This window comes from Nomascus leucogenys, chromosome 1a, assembly GCF_006542625.1.
Source record: "Nomascus leucogenys isolate Asia chromosome 1a, Asia_NLE_v1, whole genome shotgun sequence".
NCBI classification, from domain to species: domain Eukaryota; kingdom Metazoa; phylum Chordata; class Mammalia; order Primates; family Hylobatidae; genus Nomascus; species Nomascus leucogenys.
The window spans coordinates 84,352,216-84,368,460 of record NC_044381.1 but is presented as its reverse complement, the minus strand read 5'-3'; the positions used below and the strand labels follow the sequence as shown (position 1 = coordinate 84,368,460).

The following is a 16,245-nucleotide window of genomic DNA, read 5'->3' as shown; positions in this document are numbered from 1 at the left end:
CTCATTTCTATTTAAACAAACAAACAAAAAAACCCCGTATTTTATGAGGCATTCCAATTGGAAACAAGTTAAACCAGTTGAAGTCACCCACAGTTAATTTAACCTAAAATGGCTTCAAAACACTTCTAGTACTAATTTGAGAATATCAGATCATAAGCAATACTTTAAGATAGTAGCAGTATGAAATTAAGATTTCAAATTATTTATTAAACACACACATAGTGGACTAATTTGGCTCAAAGATCAACTTACAGTTTTGGATTTTGTGAATTTGTCTTCACATTTGATTGCTTCCTCTGGAGAAACTCTTCTTTTTGACAAATCAATATATCCTGTACAAAAAAATTGTGAAAAAATTATCTCTGTCCAGGTACCACTGTACTATTGTAACCAGCTTTGAAGACCAAATTAAGTGTTTGATTGGCATACTTATAATTATTTTCTACTAAAATCATATCAACAAAATACTGCGTAAGTATTACAAGGCTGAGTATCCCTCATCAGAAATGCTTGGGACCAGAAGTGTTTTGGATTTCAGATTTTGGAATATTTGCAATGTATTTACTAGTTAGAACATCCCGAATCTGAAAATCCAAAATCTGAAATGCTCCAATGAACATTTTCTTTGAGTGTCATGCTGGTGCTCAAAAAGTTTCAGATTTTGGAGCATTTTGGATTTGGGGATAAGGGATACTCAATCTGTACAAGATGAGAGATTCTGAATTGTTTTCAGAAATAAACTTTTATTATCAGGTAATTATATATTCTCCATTACCTTACTGGAGAGAACTAATAATTTTCAATTATCCAAATGAAAGCTAGTCAAATGCCTATCTTTCCCCTATTTCTTCCTTTTCCTTCTCCAGAATAGGAATTCACTAAGATGTTCATTTAGTTTAAGGAAAGAGGCTATCGTCACAGAAGATACACATACACACGCACACACACAGACACACACACACACACACACACAAACACACACACACACACTGAACAAATTAAAACTATCTAATCTACTGTATGACTACCATATACAAGTAACTATGTTAGGTGCTTAAACATCTCCTTGAACCCTCACAACAATCCTGCATGGTAGATTATCACCCTCTTTCCCACAGCCCCCCACCTGAAGAAACTAAAACCCATGAGAGGTTAAGTAACTTGTCAACGTCAAATAGCCAAAAATGGCTGAAACCTACAAACCTGTGCCTGGCAATGACTTCCAGTACAATGCTGAGTAACAGTGGTGAGAGTGAATGTCTTGTTCTCAATACTGGAGGACTATGTTCTCCGCATGTCTGTGGCATTTTTCTAGACACTCTATCAGATTAGCAAATTCCCTTTTAGTTCTTGTTTGCTGACTTATTATGAATGGGTGATAAATTTCGTCAAATGCTCTTTCACATCTATTAAAATGGTTATAGTTTTCCTCGTATATTCTGTTCGTATACACTGATTTTATTTCAGATTCTGAGAATTCTTCTTCATTAAAAATGCTATGACTTACATATAGCAAAATTCACTTTTAGTGTTAAGTTCTTTGTGTTTTTAAAAAAAGAACAGTCATTTAACCACCACCAAAATCAAGTTCCATCACCCCTGAAGCCACTAAAAACTGGATACAAGTTTCTTTGTGAACATAAATTTTCCTAGAAATGGCACAGCTGGGTTATATATTAAGCACATATTAATTTTAACTGCCAAACTTTCCCAAAGTGAATGTGGCACTCTGCATTCCCACAAGCAATGTGGAGCAGTTAGAACTGCTCCATGTCTCTCAAATGATTTTTAAAAAGTCAATCTATTGATTGTGCAGTGGCATCTCACCGTGGTTTTAATTTGCATTTTCCTAATGACTAATGATGTTCAACATCTTTTCATGTGCATATTTGCTATCCAATTATCTTCTTTGGCAAAGTGTCTATTCAAAACTTTCGCTCCTTTAAAAATTGATGGTTTAGATACAGGTTTTGTTTTTTGTTTTTTGTTTTGAGATGGGGTCTCGCTCTGTCACCAGGCTAGAGTACAGTGGCGCAATCTCCGCTCACTGCAACCTCTGCCTCCCGGGTTCAAGTGATTCTCCTGCCTCAGCCTCTTGAGTAGCTGGGACTACAGGCACGCACCACCACGTCCGCTAATTTTTTGTATTTTAGTAGAGATGGGGTTTCACCATGTTGGCCAGGATGGTCTCGATCTCCTGACCTCATGATCTGCCCACCTCGACCTCCCAAAGTGCTGGGATAACAGGCGTGAGCCACCGCTCCCAGCCTAGATACAGGATCTTTTAGGTTGTTCAGGAGTTTTTAAAATATGCTGGTTTGTCTTTTTATTCTCTTTATAGTGTCTTTAAAGAACATAAGTTCTTAATTTTGATAAGGTCCAATTGATCAATTTTTCCTTTCATGGATAACGCTTTTAGTGTGCTATCTAAGAAATCTTTGCCTAATCCAAGGTCAGAAAGATTCCTGTTTTCTTCTAGAGATACTTAGAAGTTTACATTTTACATTTACATCTATGATTCATTTTAAGCTAACTTTTGTATAAGGTGAGGTGTTTGAATTGAGGTTCTTTTTGGCATATGGACATCCAGTTGTCCCAGCACCATTTGTTAAAAAGATAATTTTTTCTTTGATCAGCTGCCTTTGTACTTTTGTTAATTAACTGATCATATAAAAGCACACATAAATTTTTAAAAAATTTTTTTAAATAAAAAGAAGTGAGAAACAACAAAAGAGGTGGGGTCCTGCTATGTTGCCCAGGCTGGTCTCGAACCCCTGGGCTCAAGTGATCCTCCCACCTAGGCCTCCCAAAGTGCTGAAATTATAGGCCTGAGCTACTATGCCCAGCCAACATAAAGTTATGACTGTTAAACCAAACTGGCATTCCATACACTCCACTTGGTAATGCTTTATTATCCTTTTTATACATTGTTGGATTTGAAAAACATATTTTATCAACTGTTTTATTTATGCTAATCACATATTTGGTCAGTAATTTGCTTTTTTACAAAAACATGTCTTTGTTAGGTTTTCTTATCAGGGTTATGATGGCCTCATAAAATTAGTCATGCACTACATAACATTTCAGTAAACAATGGATTGCATATATAGCAGTAGTGCTGTAAGATTATAATACTGTATTTTTACTGTACCTTTTCTGTGTTTAGGTACACAAATATTTACCATTGTGTTACAACTACCTAATCAGTATAGTAACATGCTGTACAGGTTTGTAGCCTAGGAATAATAGACTATACTAAACAACCCATGTGTGTATGGGCTGTACTATCAAGGTCTATGTAAGCAGCATACTCTATGATATTTGCAGGATGAGACATTTTTCAGAATGTATCCTTGTCATTAAGCACCACAGGACTGTATTTCGGAAGTGTTCTCACCTCCTCTTTTTTTTTTTTTTTTTTTTTTTTTTTTGTGGGAGACACAGTCTTGCTCTGTTGCTCATGAGGGCTGTAGTACAGCAGTGTGACCACAGCTCACTACAGCCTCAAACTCCTGGGCTCAAGCTGTCCTCCCACCTCAGCCTTCCAAGTAGCTGGAACTACCTTACAGGTACACACAACCACACCCAGCTAATTTTTAAAAATTTTTATAGAGATGGGGTCTCCCTATATTGCCAGGCTGGTCTTGAACTCCTGACCTCAAGCGATCCTCCTGTCTCAGCATCCGAAATTGCTGGAATTACAAGTGTGAGCCACCGTGCCTGGCCTACCTCCTTAACTTTCTGAAATTTTATTATGACTCCTATTATTTCTGCCTTAAATGTCTGATACAACTCATCAATTTAACCATCTGGCCTAGAGTTTTCTTTTTTTTTGAGACAGGGTCTTAGTCACCCAGGCTGGTGTGTAGTGGTGTGATCTTGGCTTACTGCAGACTTGTTCTCCTGGGCTCAAGCAATCCTTCAACCTCAGCTTCTCTAGTAGCTGGAACTGACTAGAGGTGCACAACACCATGCCTGGGTAATTTTTCTATTTTCTGTAGAGACGAGGTTTCGTCATGTTTCCAGGCTAGTCTTGAACTCCTGGGCTCAAGCAATCTGCCCACCTCAACCTCCCAAAGTGCTGGAATTAGACATGAACCACTGTGCCTGGTCAGGACTGAATTTTCTTGATGAAAAGATTTTTTTACAATAAATTCAATTTCTCTAACACATAGGACACTCGAAATTTCTATTTTATATTGGTCAGTTTCAGTAAGTAAAATTTTGCAAGGAATTCACTAATTTCACCTAATTTGTTGAGATGATTGGCATAAAATTGGTAATGATATTCCCTCATTAGCCTTTCAATGTCTGTAGCATCTGCAGGGATAGCCCCATTCTCATTCCAGAGATGGGTAATTTGTGTTCTTTCCTTTTCTTCATCAGCCTAACTAGGGGTTTACCAATTTTGCTCTTTTTTAAAAAAACAAAAAACAAGTTTTTAACTTTGATACTGTTCTCTGATTTTCTGGTACTCTATTTCACCGATTATCTTATCCTTATTATTTCTTTTCTTCTAGTTACTTTGTGTTGGGAGCAAGCCCCCCAAAATCTAGCCATAAACTGGCCCCAAGACTGGCCATAAACAAAATCTCTGCAGCACTGCGACATGTCCATATTGGCCCTAACGCCCAAGCTGGAAGGTTGTGGGTTTACAGGAATGAGGGCAAGGAACACCTGGCCCGCCCAGGGCAGAAAACTGCTTAAAGGCATTCCTAAGCCAAAAACAAAAGCATGAGTGATCTGTGTCTTAAGGACGTGTTCCTGCTGCAATTAATTCGGCCCACCCCTTCGTTTCCCATAAGGGATACTTTTAGTTAATTTAGTTTCTATAGAAACAATGCTAATGACTGGTTTGCTGTTAATAAATATGTGGGTAAATCTCTGTTTGGAGCTTTCAGCTCTGAAGGCTGTGAGACCCCTGATTTCCCACTTCACACCTCTGTATTTCTGTGTGTGTGTCTTTAATTCCTCTAGCGCTGCTGGGTTAGGGTCTCCCCGACGGAGCTGGTCTCGGCAACTCTGAGTTTACCCTTTCCTTCTTTTATCCTCTAAAACGAAAGCCTAGGTAACTGTTTTAGATATCTATTCTTTTCTAATATAAGTAATTAAAGCTATAAATTTTCCCCTAAGGCTTTAATATATGAATTACTTGGAAGGGCTTATTTAATACTGCAAACTCTTCTCTCCCAAGATATGACACTGATTTCAAAATTAGTTCCAGTGTGATCAGAGAACATATTTGTATTCCAATCCTTTGAAATTTATTTAGAGTTGTATTAATATTATAGCTCACCTTATTGTCTATCTTGGTGAATGTCATGCACACTTGAAAATAATGTGTATTTTGCCTTTTCTGGGTGCAGTGTTCTAAGTATCAAACAAGTCAAGGTCTTCATTGATCTGTCTAATTGTTTCACCAATTGTTCAGAGCTTGTTCAAACTTCCAACTATGATTATAGATTTGTCTATTTCTCTCTTGAATTTTTTCAATTTCTGCTTTATATTTTGAACTCTATTATTAGGCACATACACAGTGATGACTATTGTTTTCCTTCTAACAAATTGACCCTTTATCATTACAAAATATCCCTGTTTAAATCTGAAAATACTGTGTCTTTAAATCTACTTTATCTAATATTAATAGACACTGTCTCCTTAAGGTATTGTCTGCATAGCATATCGTTTTATATCCATTTATTTTCAACCAAGTATATCTCTTGTAGACAGCATTATCGTTGAGTCTTGCTTTTTAATTCATCCTAACAATCTCTGCCTTTTAGCTGGAATATTTACTTGATTTATATTTAATTACTGATATAAATGAATTCAGTTATATCAATAACTGAATAATTGATTAACTGAATAACTGAATACCTACATTTTAGGTATTTGTTTTCTATTTGTTCTTTCTGGTTTTTGTTTGAGTTTTCTTTTAGGTTAATGTTTTCTAGAATTCCATTTTAATATATCTTTGGCTTGTACAATAGTGTATCTTTGTATTTTACTTACTTATTTCTAGAGATAGTTTCACTATGTTGCCCAGGCTGGTCTTGAACTACTGACCTCAAGTGACTCTCCCACCTCAGCCTCCCTAACAGCTGTGACTACAAGCACAGACCACTGCAACTGGCTTATTTATTTTAATGGTTGTTCTAGAATTTACAATACACATCCTTAACCTTTTTACTACTGCACATAAAATGTAAGAATCATTAAGAATCATATAGATCTATTTACCCCACACCTCCTGGCCTTTGTGATTAAGTTGTCAAGTGTACTAAGTCTGCTTTAAACAGTATTCTGTTTTCTTAGCTTCTATATTTAACTATTTGGCATCCATTAATCACAGAGCCAACTGTATTAACTATATATTTTATTATTAATATTATTAGCAGTAACTAAATATTTTCTTATTTTCTGTATTCTTGAGGCTCTGACATTTGTGGAGAGACTGCCTCTCTGTCAGGTGGGGAGGAGTCAGCAAAGGGCTTGCTTGGGAGCATGCCTTTCTTACGCAGAGCAGCCAATCTGGAGCCCATAAACTCACACACCAAGCCAAAATTCTCCCTGCTGTAAGTCAAGGGCCAGGTATTAGACAAGCAGGGCAGTCCTTATGCCCCAAGGCCCTCCAAAAGCATTCAAACTAGCCAACTGCAAGCCGTTTACGCTGCTCTGCCTTGCTTTTCCTGCAGAAACTCCAATAAAAGCTCTGACCTACTTTTTCCCCTAGTTCCTTGTGACTCCTGACTAAAACTGGTGCTTCCCCACGTGGCCCTGCATGGCACATCAGGCCCCCTTCTCTCAGGCAATGTAAGTAGTAAAAGTTTTCTTTCAAGGGCATTGGCCTGTGTCATCACTCGGTCACCTCTGTAGATTACAATCCCATGGGCACAAATGAGACAAATAGTTAAAATACATTTTTAAAGAAACTAAGAAGGGCAAAAACAGTCTTTTACATTTACCTATGTATTTTCCATGTGAGGTCATCACATCTCTTCAGCTTAAAGAACTTCCTTTACCTCTCTTTTTTTTTTTTTTTTTTTTTGAGACAAGGTCCGGTTCTATCGCCCAGGCTGGAGTGCAGTGGTGCAATCTTGGCTCACTGCAGTCTTCACCTCCTGGGCTCAAACCATCCCCCTACCTCAGCCCCCCGAGTAGCTGGGACTACAGGGCGTACCACCACGCCCAGCTAATTTTTGTATTTTTTGTAGAGATGAGGTTTTGCCATGTTGCCCCAGCTGGTCTTGAATTTGTGAGTTCAGGCAACATGCCCACCTTGGCCTCCCAAAGTGTTGGGATTACAGGTGTGAGCCACCACGCCCAGCCATGTCTTTAGTTTCTATTTACCTAAAAATGTCTTCATTTTGTCCTTTATTGTTGAATATTACCTTTAGATACACAATTCTGGTTTGAGTGCTTTAAAGATATCATTCAATGCTCTGGCCTCCATTATTTCTAGTATGAACACCATAGTAATTTGTATCACTGTTCTTCTGTAGGTAGTATGTTCTTTTCCTCGGGCTACTTTCAAGATTTTCTCTTTACCTTTTTTCTTTAGTGTTAATAGTCTGATGTGCCTGGATATGATCTTAATAGCATTTATCCTGCTTAAGAGCTGTGGAGCTTCTTCAATTTGTAAATTTGTGTTTTTCTCCAACAAATAAGGGAAACTTTTAGCCATTATTTCTTCAAATCAATTTTCTGTTCTCTCTCCTCTTTCATTTCTAGAATATATATATATATATATATTTTTTTTTTTTTTTTTTTTGAGATAAAGAGTCTCACTCTTGCCCAAGCTGGAGTGCAGTGGCACGACCTCAGCTCACTGCAACCTCTGCCTCCCTGGTTCAAGTGATTCTCCTGCCTCAGACTCCTGAGTAGCTGGGATTACAGGTGCATGCCACCACACCCGGCTAATTTTTGTATTTTTGGTAGAGATGGGTTTTTGCCATGTCGGCCAGGCTGGTCTTGAACTCCTGATCTCAAGTGATCCGCCTGCCTTGGCCTCCCAAAGTACTGTGCTGGGATTACAGACATGAGCCACCGCGCCTGGCCTTAGAATTTATATTTAGTCATGCAACTGCATAATGATATTTTGTTCAACACTGAACTGCATATACAATGGTGGTTCCATAAGACTATAATGGAGTTGCAAAATTCCTATTGCCTAGTGATGTAGCGCATTTAGTTTTTATAAATTTAGTGTCACTTAAGTGTACAGTGTTTCTAAAGTCTACAGTAGTGTAATGTCCTAGGCCTTCACACCTACTCATCATTCACTCACTGAATCACCCAGAGCAACTTTCAGTCCTGCAAGCTCCATTCATGGTACGTGCCCTACATAGGTATACTATTTTTTATCTTTTCTACTGTACTTTTACTGTACCCTTTCTGTGTTTAGATACACAAATACCATTGTGTCAACTGCCAACAGTATTCAATACAGTAACAGGCTGTACAGGTTTGTAGCTTAGGAGCAATAGGCTATACATCTAGGTTTGTGTAAGTACACTCTTATGAAGCTTGCACAACAAAATTGCCTAATGATACGTTATCTCAGAATGTATTCCTGTCATTAAGCGACACTTGACTGTGGTTCTTTCTGGAAGTTTCTAATTTCTCTGAGATTTCACTTTGTTCATTCCTTACAAGCATATTTCCCTAATGTGCTTGAGCAGTTATGTCTGCCTTAAAATCCATGTCTGGTAGTCCCAACACCTGGATCATCTCTCAGTCAGTCTCCATTGGTTGCTTTTCTCTTCTGTATGAGTCATATTTTCCCACTTATTTGTATGGTTAGCAATTTTGCATTGTATCCTGGGCCTGTGGCAAAGACTCTGGATTCCCATATATTCCGCTTCAGAATAGATTTTGGCTGGGCGTGGTGGCTCACACCTGTAATCCCAGCACTTTGGGAGGCCCAGGCGGGTGGATCACAAGGTCAGGAGATCAAGACCATCCTGGCCAACATGGTGAAACCCCGTCTCTACCAAAAATACAAAAATTAGCTGGGCATGGTGGTGTGTGCCTGTAATCCCAGCTACTCTGGAGGCTGAGGCAGGAGAATCGCTTGAACCAGGGAGTCGGAGGTTGCAGTGAGCCAAGATCGTGCCACCGCACTCCAGCCTGGCGACAGAGCAAGACTCCATCCCAAAAAAAGAATACAGATTTTTTGTTTTAGCAGGCAGTCAGAATCTGAACTCAAAACTATAAGCTCTGTCTCCCCAGATGGTAAGCAACTGAAATCTGTTCAGATTTTTTCCCAGTTAGGCTACTTGGAGTCCACCCTGTGTTTCAGTAGTTCAGGGACAAACGAGAGATTTGGGAATTTATATACAGACTTAGGGGATCTCCCTTTGTGCCTGCCGCCTCCTTTCTCTAACCCTCACCACTATCACCACCAGTTTCCATCTACTATGGTTGTCTAGAACTCTCGCCTCCAGTTCTAAAGCCAATAAGACCATAAATTTTCTGCTAGAACCTTAGCTGCCTGGCTTGAAGCTGTCTTCAACATGTACTTAGGTCAAAAAAAAAAAAAACAAAAAAGGTGTAAAACAGAAAACATATCCTTTCTTATAAGTGTCGACTCACCTTCAAATTTTCAATTTTGGCCTGCTTTTGGCTGCTTCTCATTGTCTTTAGGTAGTTATTTTTCATACTTGTTCAGGGTTTATGGCATTTATGTTGAAAGGCTTGTCTAGGAGGACATAATTCTCTAGTATCAAAATGAATCCTCTCTACAGGCTCTTTTGCACTTTGCTTTTTGTCTCATCCTGTCCTGGAGATCTTCCATATCAGAATATTCAGATCTCATTCTGCATAAAATTGCATTGCACGCATTTGTACTGATTTATTTAACCAGTCCCCATTTTGGTCATTTTCTGGTTTTAGTTAATGCCATACAAACAAATGCTATGGAAATATCTTTATATGTATCTACTGTACGTAAGCAAGTATGCCATTCCATATTTTTTCTGATTGCAACTAAAAACATATTTGATTTCTCCTTTTGTGTATATTTTATACAATAGAAAAAGAAGGCTGAGCACAGTGGCTCACACCTGTAATCCCAGTACTTTGTGAGGCCAAGGCAGGAGAATCACTTGAGCCCAGTTCAAGACTAGCCTGGGCAACAGAGCAAGACCCCATCTCTACCAAGAAAGTTAGCTGGGCAGGGTGGCACATGCCTGTAGTTCCAGCTACTTGGGAGGACTGCTTGAGGAACACTTGAACACAGGAGTTCAAGGCTGCAGCGACCTATGATCACACCAGTACACTGTAGCCTGGGTGACAGAGCAAGACCCCAACTCTTAAAAAAAAAAAAAAAGGAAGTACAAGATTAGACACTACTTTAGGTACTACTAGGACAGTGATGTGAAGACTTACCTAAGTTTAACAAATAGTCTCAAAGTAGTTTAATAATTTTGGGCGGGGCTATAGCTAAGTCATAGCAAAACATTTAAAACAATCCATGTGCTAAGTAACAGTCACTACCTAAGGCATAAGACATCCTCAGAATCTATGTATCATCTAAGGCTATAAGAAAAAAAATTAAAATGTCAGTATGTATAAAATTAATCACTTGCAGAAGTGAGAAAGTATCAGTAAACTAGACGGCTGAGGAGATTCAGAAGGATAAGCTGAATCAAGGTGACTGATATGCTGCCTTTCAGACATGATGGTAACTAATGACCTAAAACTAACACCTAACAAATTATAGTAAGATGGCTGAAACTAAAACCTATGTAATGGTATTGTATACCATGTTTAAAAAAACAGTATTTACAAAGATGATGATTTACATGGGGCCCAGAAAAGGCATCCAATAAGTAAAAAATGAATGCTCATCCAAAACTGTCTGAAAGATACCACAGGATCTGGTAGATGCAAACATTCTAATTACCAGCAAGATACACAATGTTGGATTTCAGGTGTGTATATGCACACATAGTATATTGCTTTTTCAAAGCTTATATAAAAGATTCCTAAAATCCATTTGCCCCATTTTCATGCTTACCCAATGATCTCATTACTATTTTAGCTTTAAATCAAGAAAAAGGCATCCAACATATTCAGGCCTACCAATATAAATGAACTAGTACTCTGGTTTACTTATCTGTCTCTAAGTTTGGTTACCATCAGTCAATTACCAAGATCCTGATAAACACTAGAAATAAAATTCAAGTTATCTGATCCATAAAATCCTAGGATGTACTAACTAAACTACTACTAACTTAAGAGATCTTGCTTAGATAGCTAATTGGCATCCTTTTCTAATAATTTTGTATGTAAAAGGTTTAAGTATAAAAGGAGCTTTTTTTTTTTAAGCTGCAGCATGCATTTTACAAAAAATGTATTTTTAAATAAACCATTTTAAGTCTGAAATTTATATTATTGATATTTTTCTCACTTACCTTTTTCTTTGTCCACCCTAATGACAACCACACACTCATTCCTGCCAATTCGGATGAGTTTGTTGATAGAACGGATACGCCTTCTGGATAATTCACTAAGAAGAATCATGCCTTCAATGTTGTTGTATTCCAGCAAGCTGACATAAGCCCCCATTTCAGCAATGGATCTGACATTCACCATCACTACATCTTCCACCTCAGGAAATTTGTGTTGATAAAATCTACAACTTAGACCCGGCATTCTGCAATTTAAACAAAAGAATTAAATAAGTGTCCAGTTACGGTGAAAATAAAATCAATTTCCACATCCTGCCACTGAAAGAAAAGATGAAGAAAAAAATAGTTATTAGTCTTAGTCTTCTCATCCTTTGAAACTTCTTAAGTGGTACCAGAAAAGTTAATGTTCAGGAACCAAGCTTTAATTTTTATTTTGCTCGACAATTTTTGTAATGCTTGGGTGATTCTCTCCCTTTAGTTTCAGAGGAATCATAAAAAATAATGACCATCTATAAAGTACTCCAAGACCTAAGGATTAAAGGAATACCTCAAGAGTAAAATACTACTTTAAGGCATATCAAATGATGGGAAGCATCACTATTATAACTAATCAGAAAACTAAAGCTACTCTTTGCTAAAGTGCGCAAATATTTTATACGCTACCGCTCACTATATAAAGGAAAAAGTTTTCTACCTAAATCCTAACCAATATACCAAATGATACATTCTGTCATTTATTATAGCCAAAATTACAGTGTCACATGTCAAAGTAACAAAAACTAAAAAAATTTTAATCACAAAATAAACTAAAATGCATCCTCCTCTCATAATTCTTTTTCCTTGAATTCACAATGTCTAGCTTCTCTTATTCCAAATACTCCCAAATATTCCTTTCTTTTATTGAATAGGTATACCTAATCTTGAGAATAGCTTTAATCTCCATTACTACAAAGTTCAAGTTTCTCTTAACCTCCAAGCATTAAAGATATTTACAATTATTCCCTTTGATCCACCCAACCTACTTTCAGCACTACTCCTTTTATGATCCACAAGCCTGAAATCATAACCTGGGTAGAAGCATATTTAAAAAAGGAAGCTCTCAAACTAATGGCTGATGATTTTCATGTTTTTCTGTTAACCTTAACTGTTGTCACTGCTCAAAACATAGGTAGTAACAGAACTTAAAGGCCTAAGAAAATCTTGTGAAAACTCATTTAATAACTTATAAATTGGCACCTGCCTGTATCTTCTCAGTGGCTTCCTACTGACTTACGTATCTTTTCACTACCTACAGAATCCTGTATGATCTGGCCACTGCCTATCTCGTTGTAGTACAACTTTCTCCCTAGTTCTCCTCATTTTATAGATTAAAAAAGTGAAGCACAGGTTAAGTTACTTGTTCTTTCACATACTGCTAACAGGTGATGAGTCAGGATTTGAATCCATGAAGTCTGGATCCAGAGTCTGTCCTCTTATCAGTAAGACTATATTCTCTCAAAACTATTCATAAATATATTATAGTTAGAAATATTTTACTTAAATTAGAAATATTTTACTTAAAAAGCAACATTAATATATATATTCAGTGCTAGAGTACATAACACCAATAAGTGCAAACTATTAGTACTCATCTGTTTAATAACAAAAAGCAGCATATTAATGACAGTAGCAGAGATGTATTTCTTTGTAGGGAATACAAAATCCCTACAAAATAGGGATTTAGCAAATAAAGAGAAGTAGACATTCAATGGCCAGAATTACCCACCAAGAAACAGCTGACTGGTTGTTTCGTTTTTAAACAGGGCTTTTCGGGGGATGGGGGTGGGGAAACTGTTGCTGAGTATGTGTATGTAAAGCTCTCAAATTTGAGAGCTAAAAAGTTTCAAATTGGGCATCAAAATAAACTATGTTACAGAAATGTGTGGAACAGTTTTAAGACATTTAACAGGTGAAAACCACATTTACTTACCAAGTTTCTCCAAATAGTAAAGGTGATGCTTTTAGGGGAAGCAAGGCTTAATTTGATGGTTAAAAAACATGGGCAATCATGTAAGAGAATCCTGGAGGGATATGACTATGAATACTATTTCTTCAGGAGGCACAAGTCTCTTTGCAACATAAAGGGTAAGTAAAGGAATACTGTTGATGGTATGTTATTCATAGTAAAGACAGACAGTAGTTAAGTACAAAAAGAATCCATACCACAAAAACTGCACATTGGTTGACAAATTTTGAACATATTGCCTAATGAAATGCTAATAAATTTTTTTTAACTTAAAAAAATCATTCGGCAATATCGAAGTCACATTAGGTGACTTCACCTCTTTATCTTTTTCACAGCATTCTGACTTATTTTATTTGGTCCTCAAGAAGTGTCAAATCAGGCAATTAACATAGTAAACTCAGGGAACAACTCTAGCCTTGTGTTCCAGTCCTTGCTCTGCTACTTCCTAGAAGTGGCTGCTTGGGAAAGATAACCTCCTTTGAACTGTAGTTTCTCATCTGTGCCATGTACATCACAGGTTTACTGAGGGTATCACATGTATACGTAAAAACATTTTGAAAACCATAATGTGCTAGTCAAACATAAAATACTAAAAGAAAAAGGAAGTATTTCCATTTTGTAATATAATAATTTGTTAATTTTTTTTTTCAGTAGCTACTATGTACTAAGCACTAATGATACAACAAGAAAGACTCTTACCAGGCCAGGCGCGGTGGCTCACACCTGTAATCCCAGCACTTTGGGAGGCCGAGGAGGGTGGATCACTTGAGGCCAGGAGTTCGAGGCCAGCCTGGTCAACATGGTGAAACCCCATTTCTACTAAAAATACAAAAATTAGCTGAGTGTGGTGGCAGGCACCTGTAATCCCACTACTATAGTGGCTGAGGCAGGAGAATCCCTTGAACCCAGGGGCAGAGGCTACAGTGAACTGAGATCGTGCCACTACACTCCAGCCTGGGCAACAGAGACTCCGTCTCAAAAAAAAAAAAAGAAAAAAAAGACTCTTACCTAAGTAATTAAGTACAGAGTGGGAAACAAACTAGCAAGCAAATAATTACAATATAAAGTACTATGAAAGGGCACAGTGAAGCAATGAACAGGAAAAGGAGGAAGAGAAATACTAAATTATAATACTTAAGAACAAATGCTTAATAAGTACTAGCGCAGGAGCTAAACTCAAGTAATCCAACATCAAATCCAGAATGTCTTTAACCCACAGAACCTCAATATCACAACACGCTATAATACTCTTATGTGTTCTGACGTAAAAAGTATCAGCCACCTTTCAAAATATATCAACCAAATTCCAGGCTAATTTCAAATACCCTGCATAGTCAGTTATTTTGCAGGACAAATGGCAGGTAGGACTTCTTTCTCAAAACAGTGTATGGTCAAACTGCTATAATGGATACAGAAGTTCACATTCCTTTCCAAAATATATTATGTGATGGGGACAACTCTCGTGATAATTCTAATTTGGATCTAACACATTAGGAATGCTCTCTGAATGCTAGTTCTTGGTATAGGAGTGCTACATAAGTAAAGCTTTTATTTCATCATTATAGTTGAAAAAGAAAGTTATCACCAAATCTCTACAAACGTTACTGTGCATGAGACAACTACATCTTTTGGCACCAGATGAACTAAGAATAGGTAGTAAAGTTCTGTACAAGTCACCCCCAAACTATTGACACAGAGATTGTTCCTTGAATAACAACTCAATTGAGGGGAAATAAAGAATTCTCTGCCATACTTTTTCTCGAAGAAACCATGTTTTTTGCTTAATAAAAATTTAAAAAGCCTAAGTTTTGAGGATAAAGAGACCTCAGGATGACTGTGTATTTAACCCGAAAATATTTCCTTATCTTAGGTTTTAGTTATGTTTAACATAGTTAACCTAACATATGCTTAACACAGTTCTATTCTCATTGTCGCCAAAATACGACAAACTGATAGTAACAGTAATAAACTCAAGTCTCATTTAGTTTTGATTCAAGGGGTGACTCATTCAATCATCAGATGAAAAACTACTCGGACCCCGCTCTTTCCAACACGGTGCCCGTCCCACAGGTTTCTCAGGTAAGAGTCCAGTTTGGTTTCCACTGAGAAGCAGGGGAAATTTTTGGTAGAACTGTTGGGGCGGAAGAAAAGATGGAATTCTCAGGCCTGGAAAAAGCAAAGTGCTCAGCGTCCTGAGCTGGGGTTAAGAGTTACGGTGTCACAGCGTTCTCCCGAGGCCGCCCCATCGTCATGGCATTCTCACTTTCGGCATATTGTAGAGGCTGTACAATCCACTCGGCCCACTTTCCTTCACGAGATTCCTCTGCTCGAACAACGATGCCTCTGGAACACAGGATGACCTACACGGAGCCGGCGAGGAGGCCCACGACAGCGCGGGTGGTGGCGGTGGTGTCCAGCCACTTCCCGCGCAGGGACGGGAAAGGGAGGTGTTAGCCCGGGGCCTACCCGCTCTCGAACACCCATGTCACTGGACACAAACCAAAGTGAGTTCCTGGAGAAACCGAGCTTGGGATTAGTCACCTGAGGTACGTGTGTGATTCCCGCACTGGAGCCCAGAGCCGCCTTCTTCAATCACAGAGACCAGACTTGCTTCTCCCTCACCGGCCGCCGATACTCCTCAGCGTGCGCTTCGCTCACTCTACCGCGCATGCGGAACCTCCTCGCATTGCGCAAGCGCTGAACGAATAGAGGCCCTCTTCATCATTAACCATAGAGTCTGGGTCCTCCGAGAACAAGGGCGAATGTAGATCATGGAAGGACCTGAAAAGTACTGTTTCTTGCTATCTTAGCTTTAGCTAAGTAACC

The 16,245-nt window shown here is 38.2% G+C and overlaps 1 protein-coding gene across 2 annotated transcripts in view; it reads right to left on the bottom strand.

Moving 5' to 3' along the window:
- Positions 1-16,100, bottom strand: part of EIF2S1 (eukaryotic translation initiation factor 2 subunit alpha) — a 27,905-nt gene extending 11,805 nt beyond the window's left edge. The window contains exons 1-3 of one of the 2 annotated variants that reach the window (XM_030812435.1): positions 15,961-16,100; positions 11,418-11,659; positions 253-332 (exon numbers count right to left, since the gene is read on the bottom strand). In XM_030812435.1, the coding sequence (XP_030668295.1) occupies positions 253-332; positions 11,418-11,658 (321 nt within the window). In that variant the 5' untranslated portion in view covers position 11,659; positions 15,961-16,100. Of the gene's footprint in view, positions 1-252; positions 333-11,417; positions 11,660-13,383; positions 14,113-15,960 lie in introns of those variants that run through there. The other variant, XM_030812436.1, reaches the window with a different exon arrangement.
- Positions 16,101-16,245: the final 145 nt, after the last annotated feature.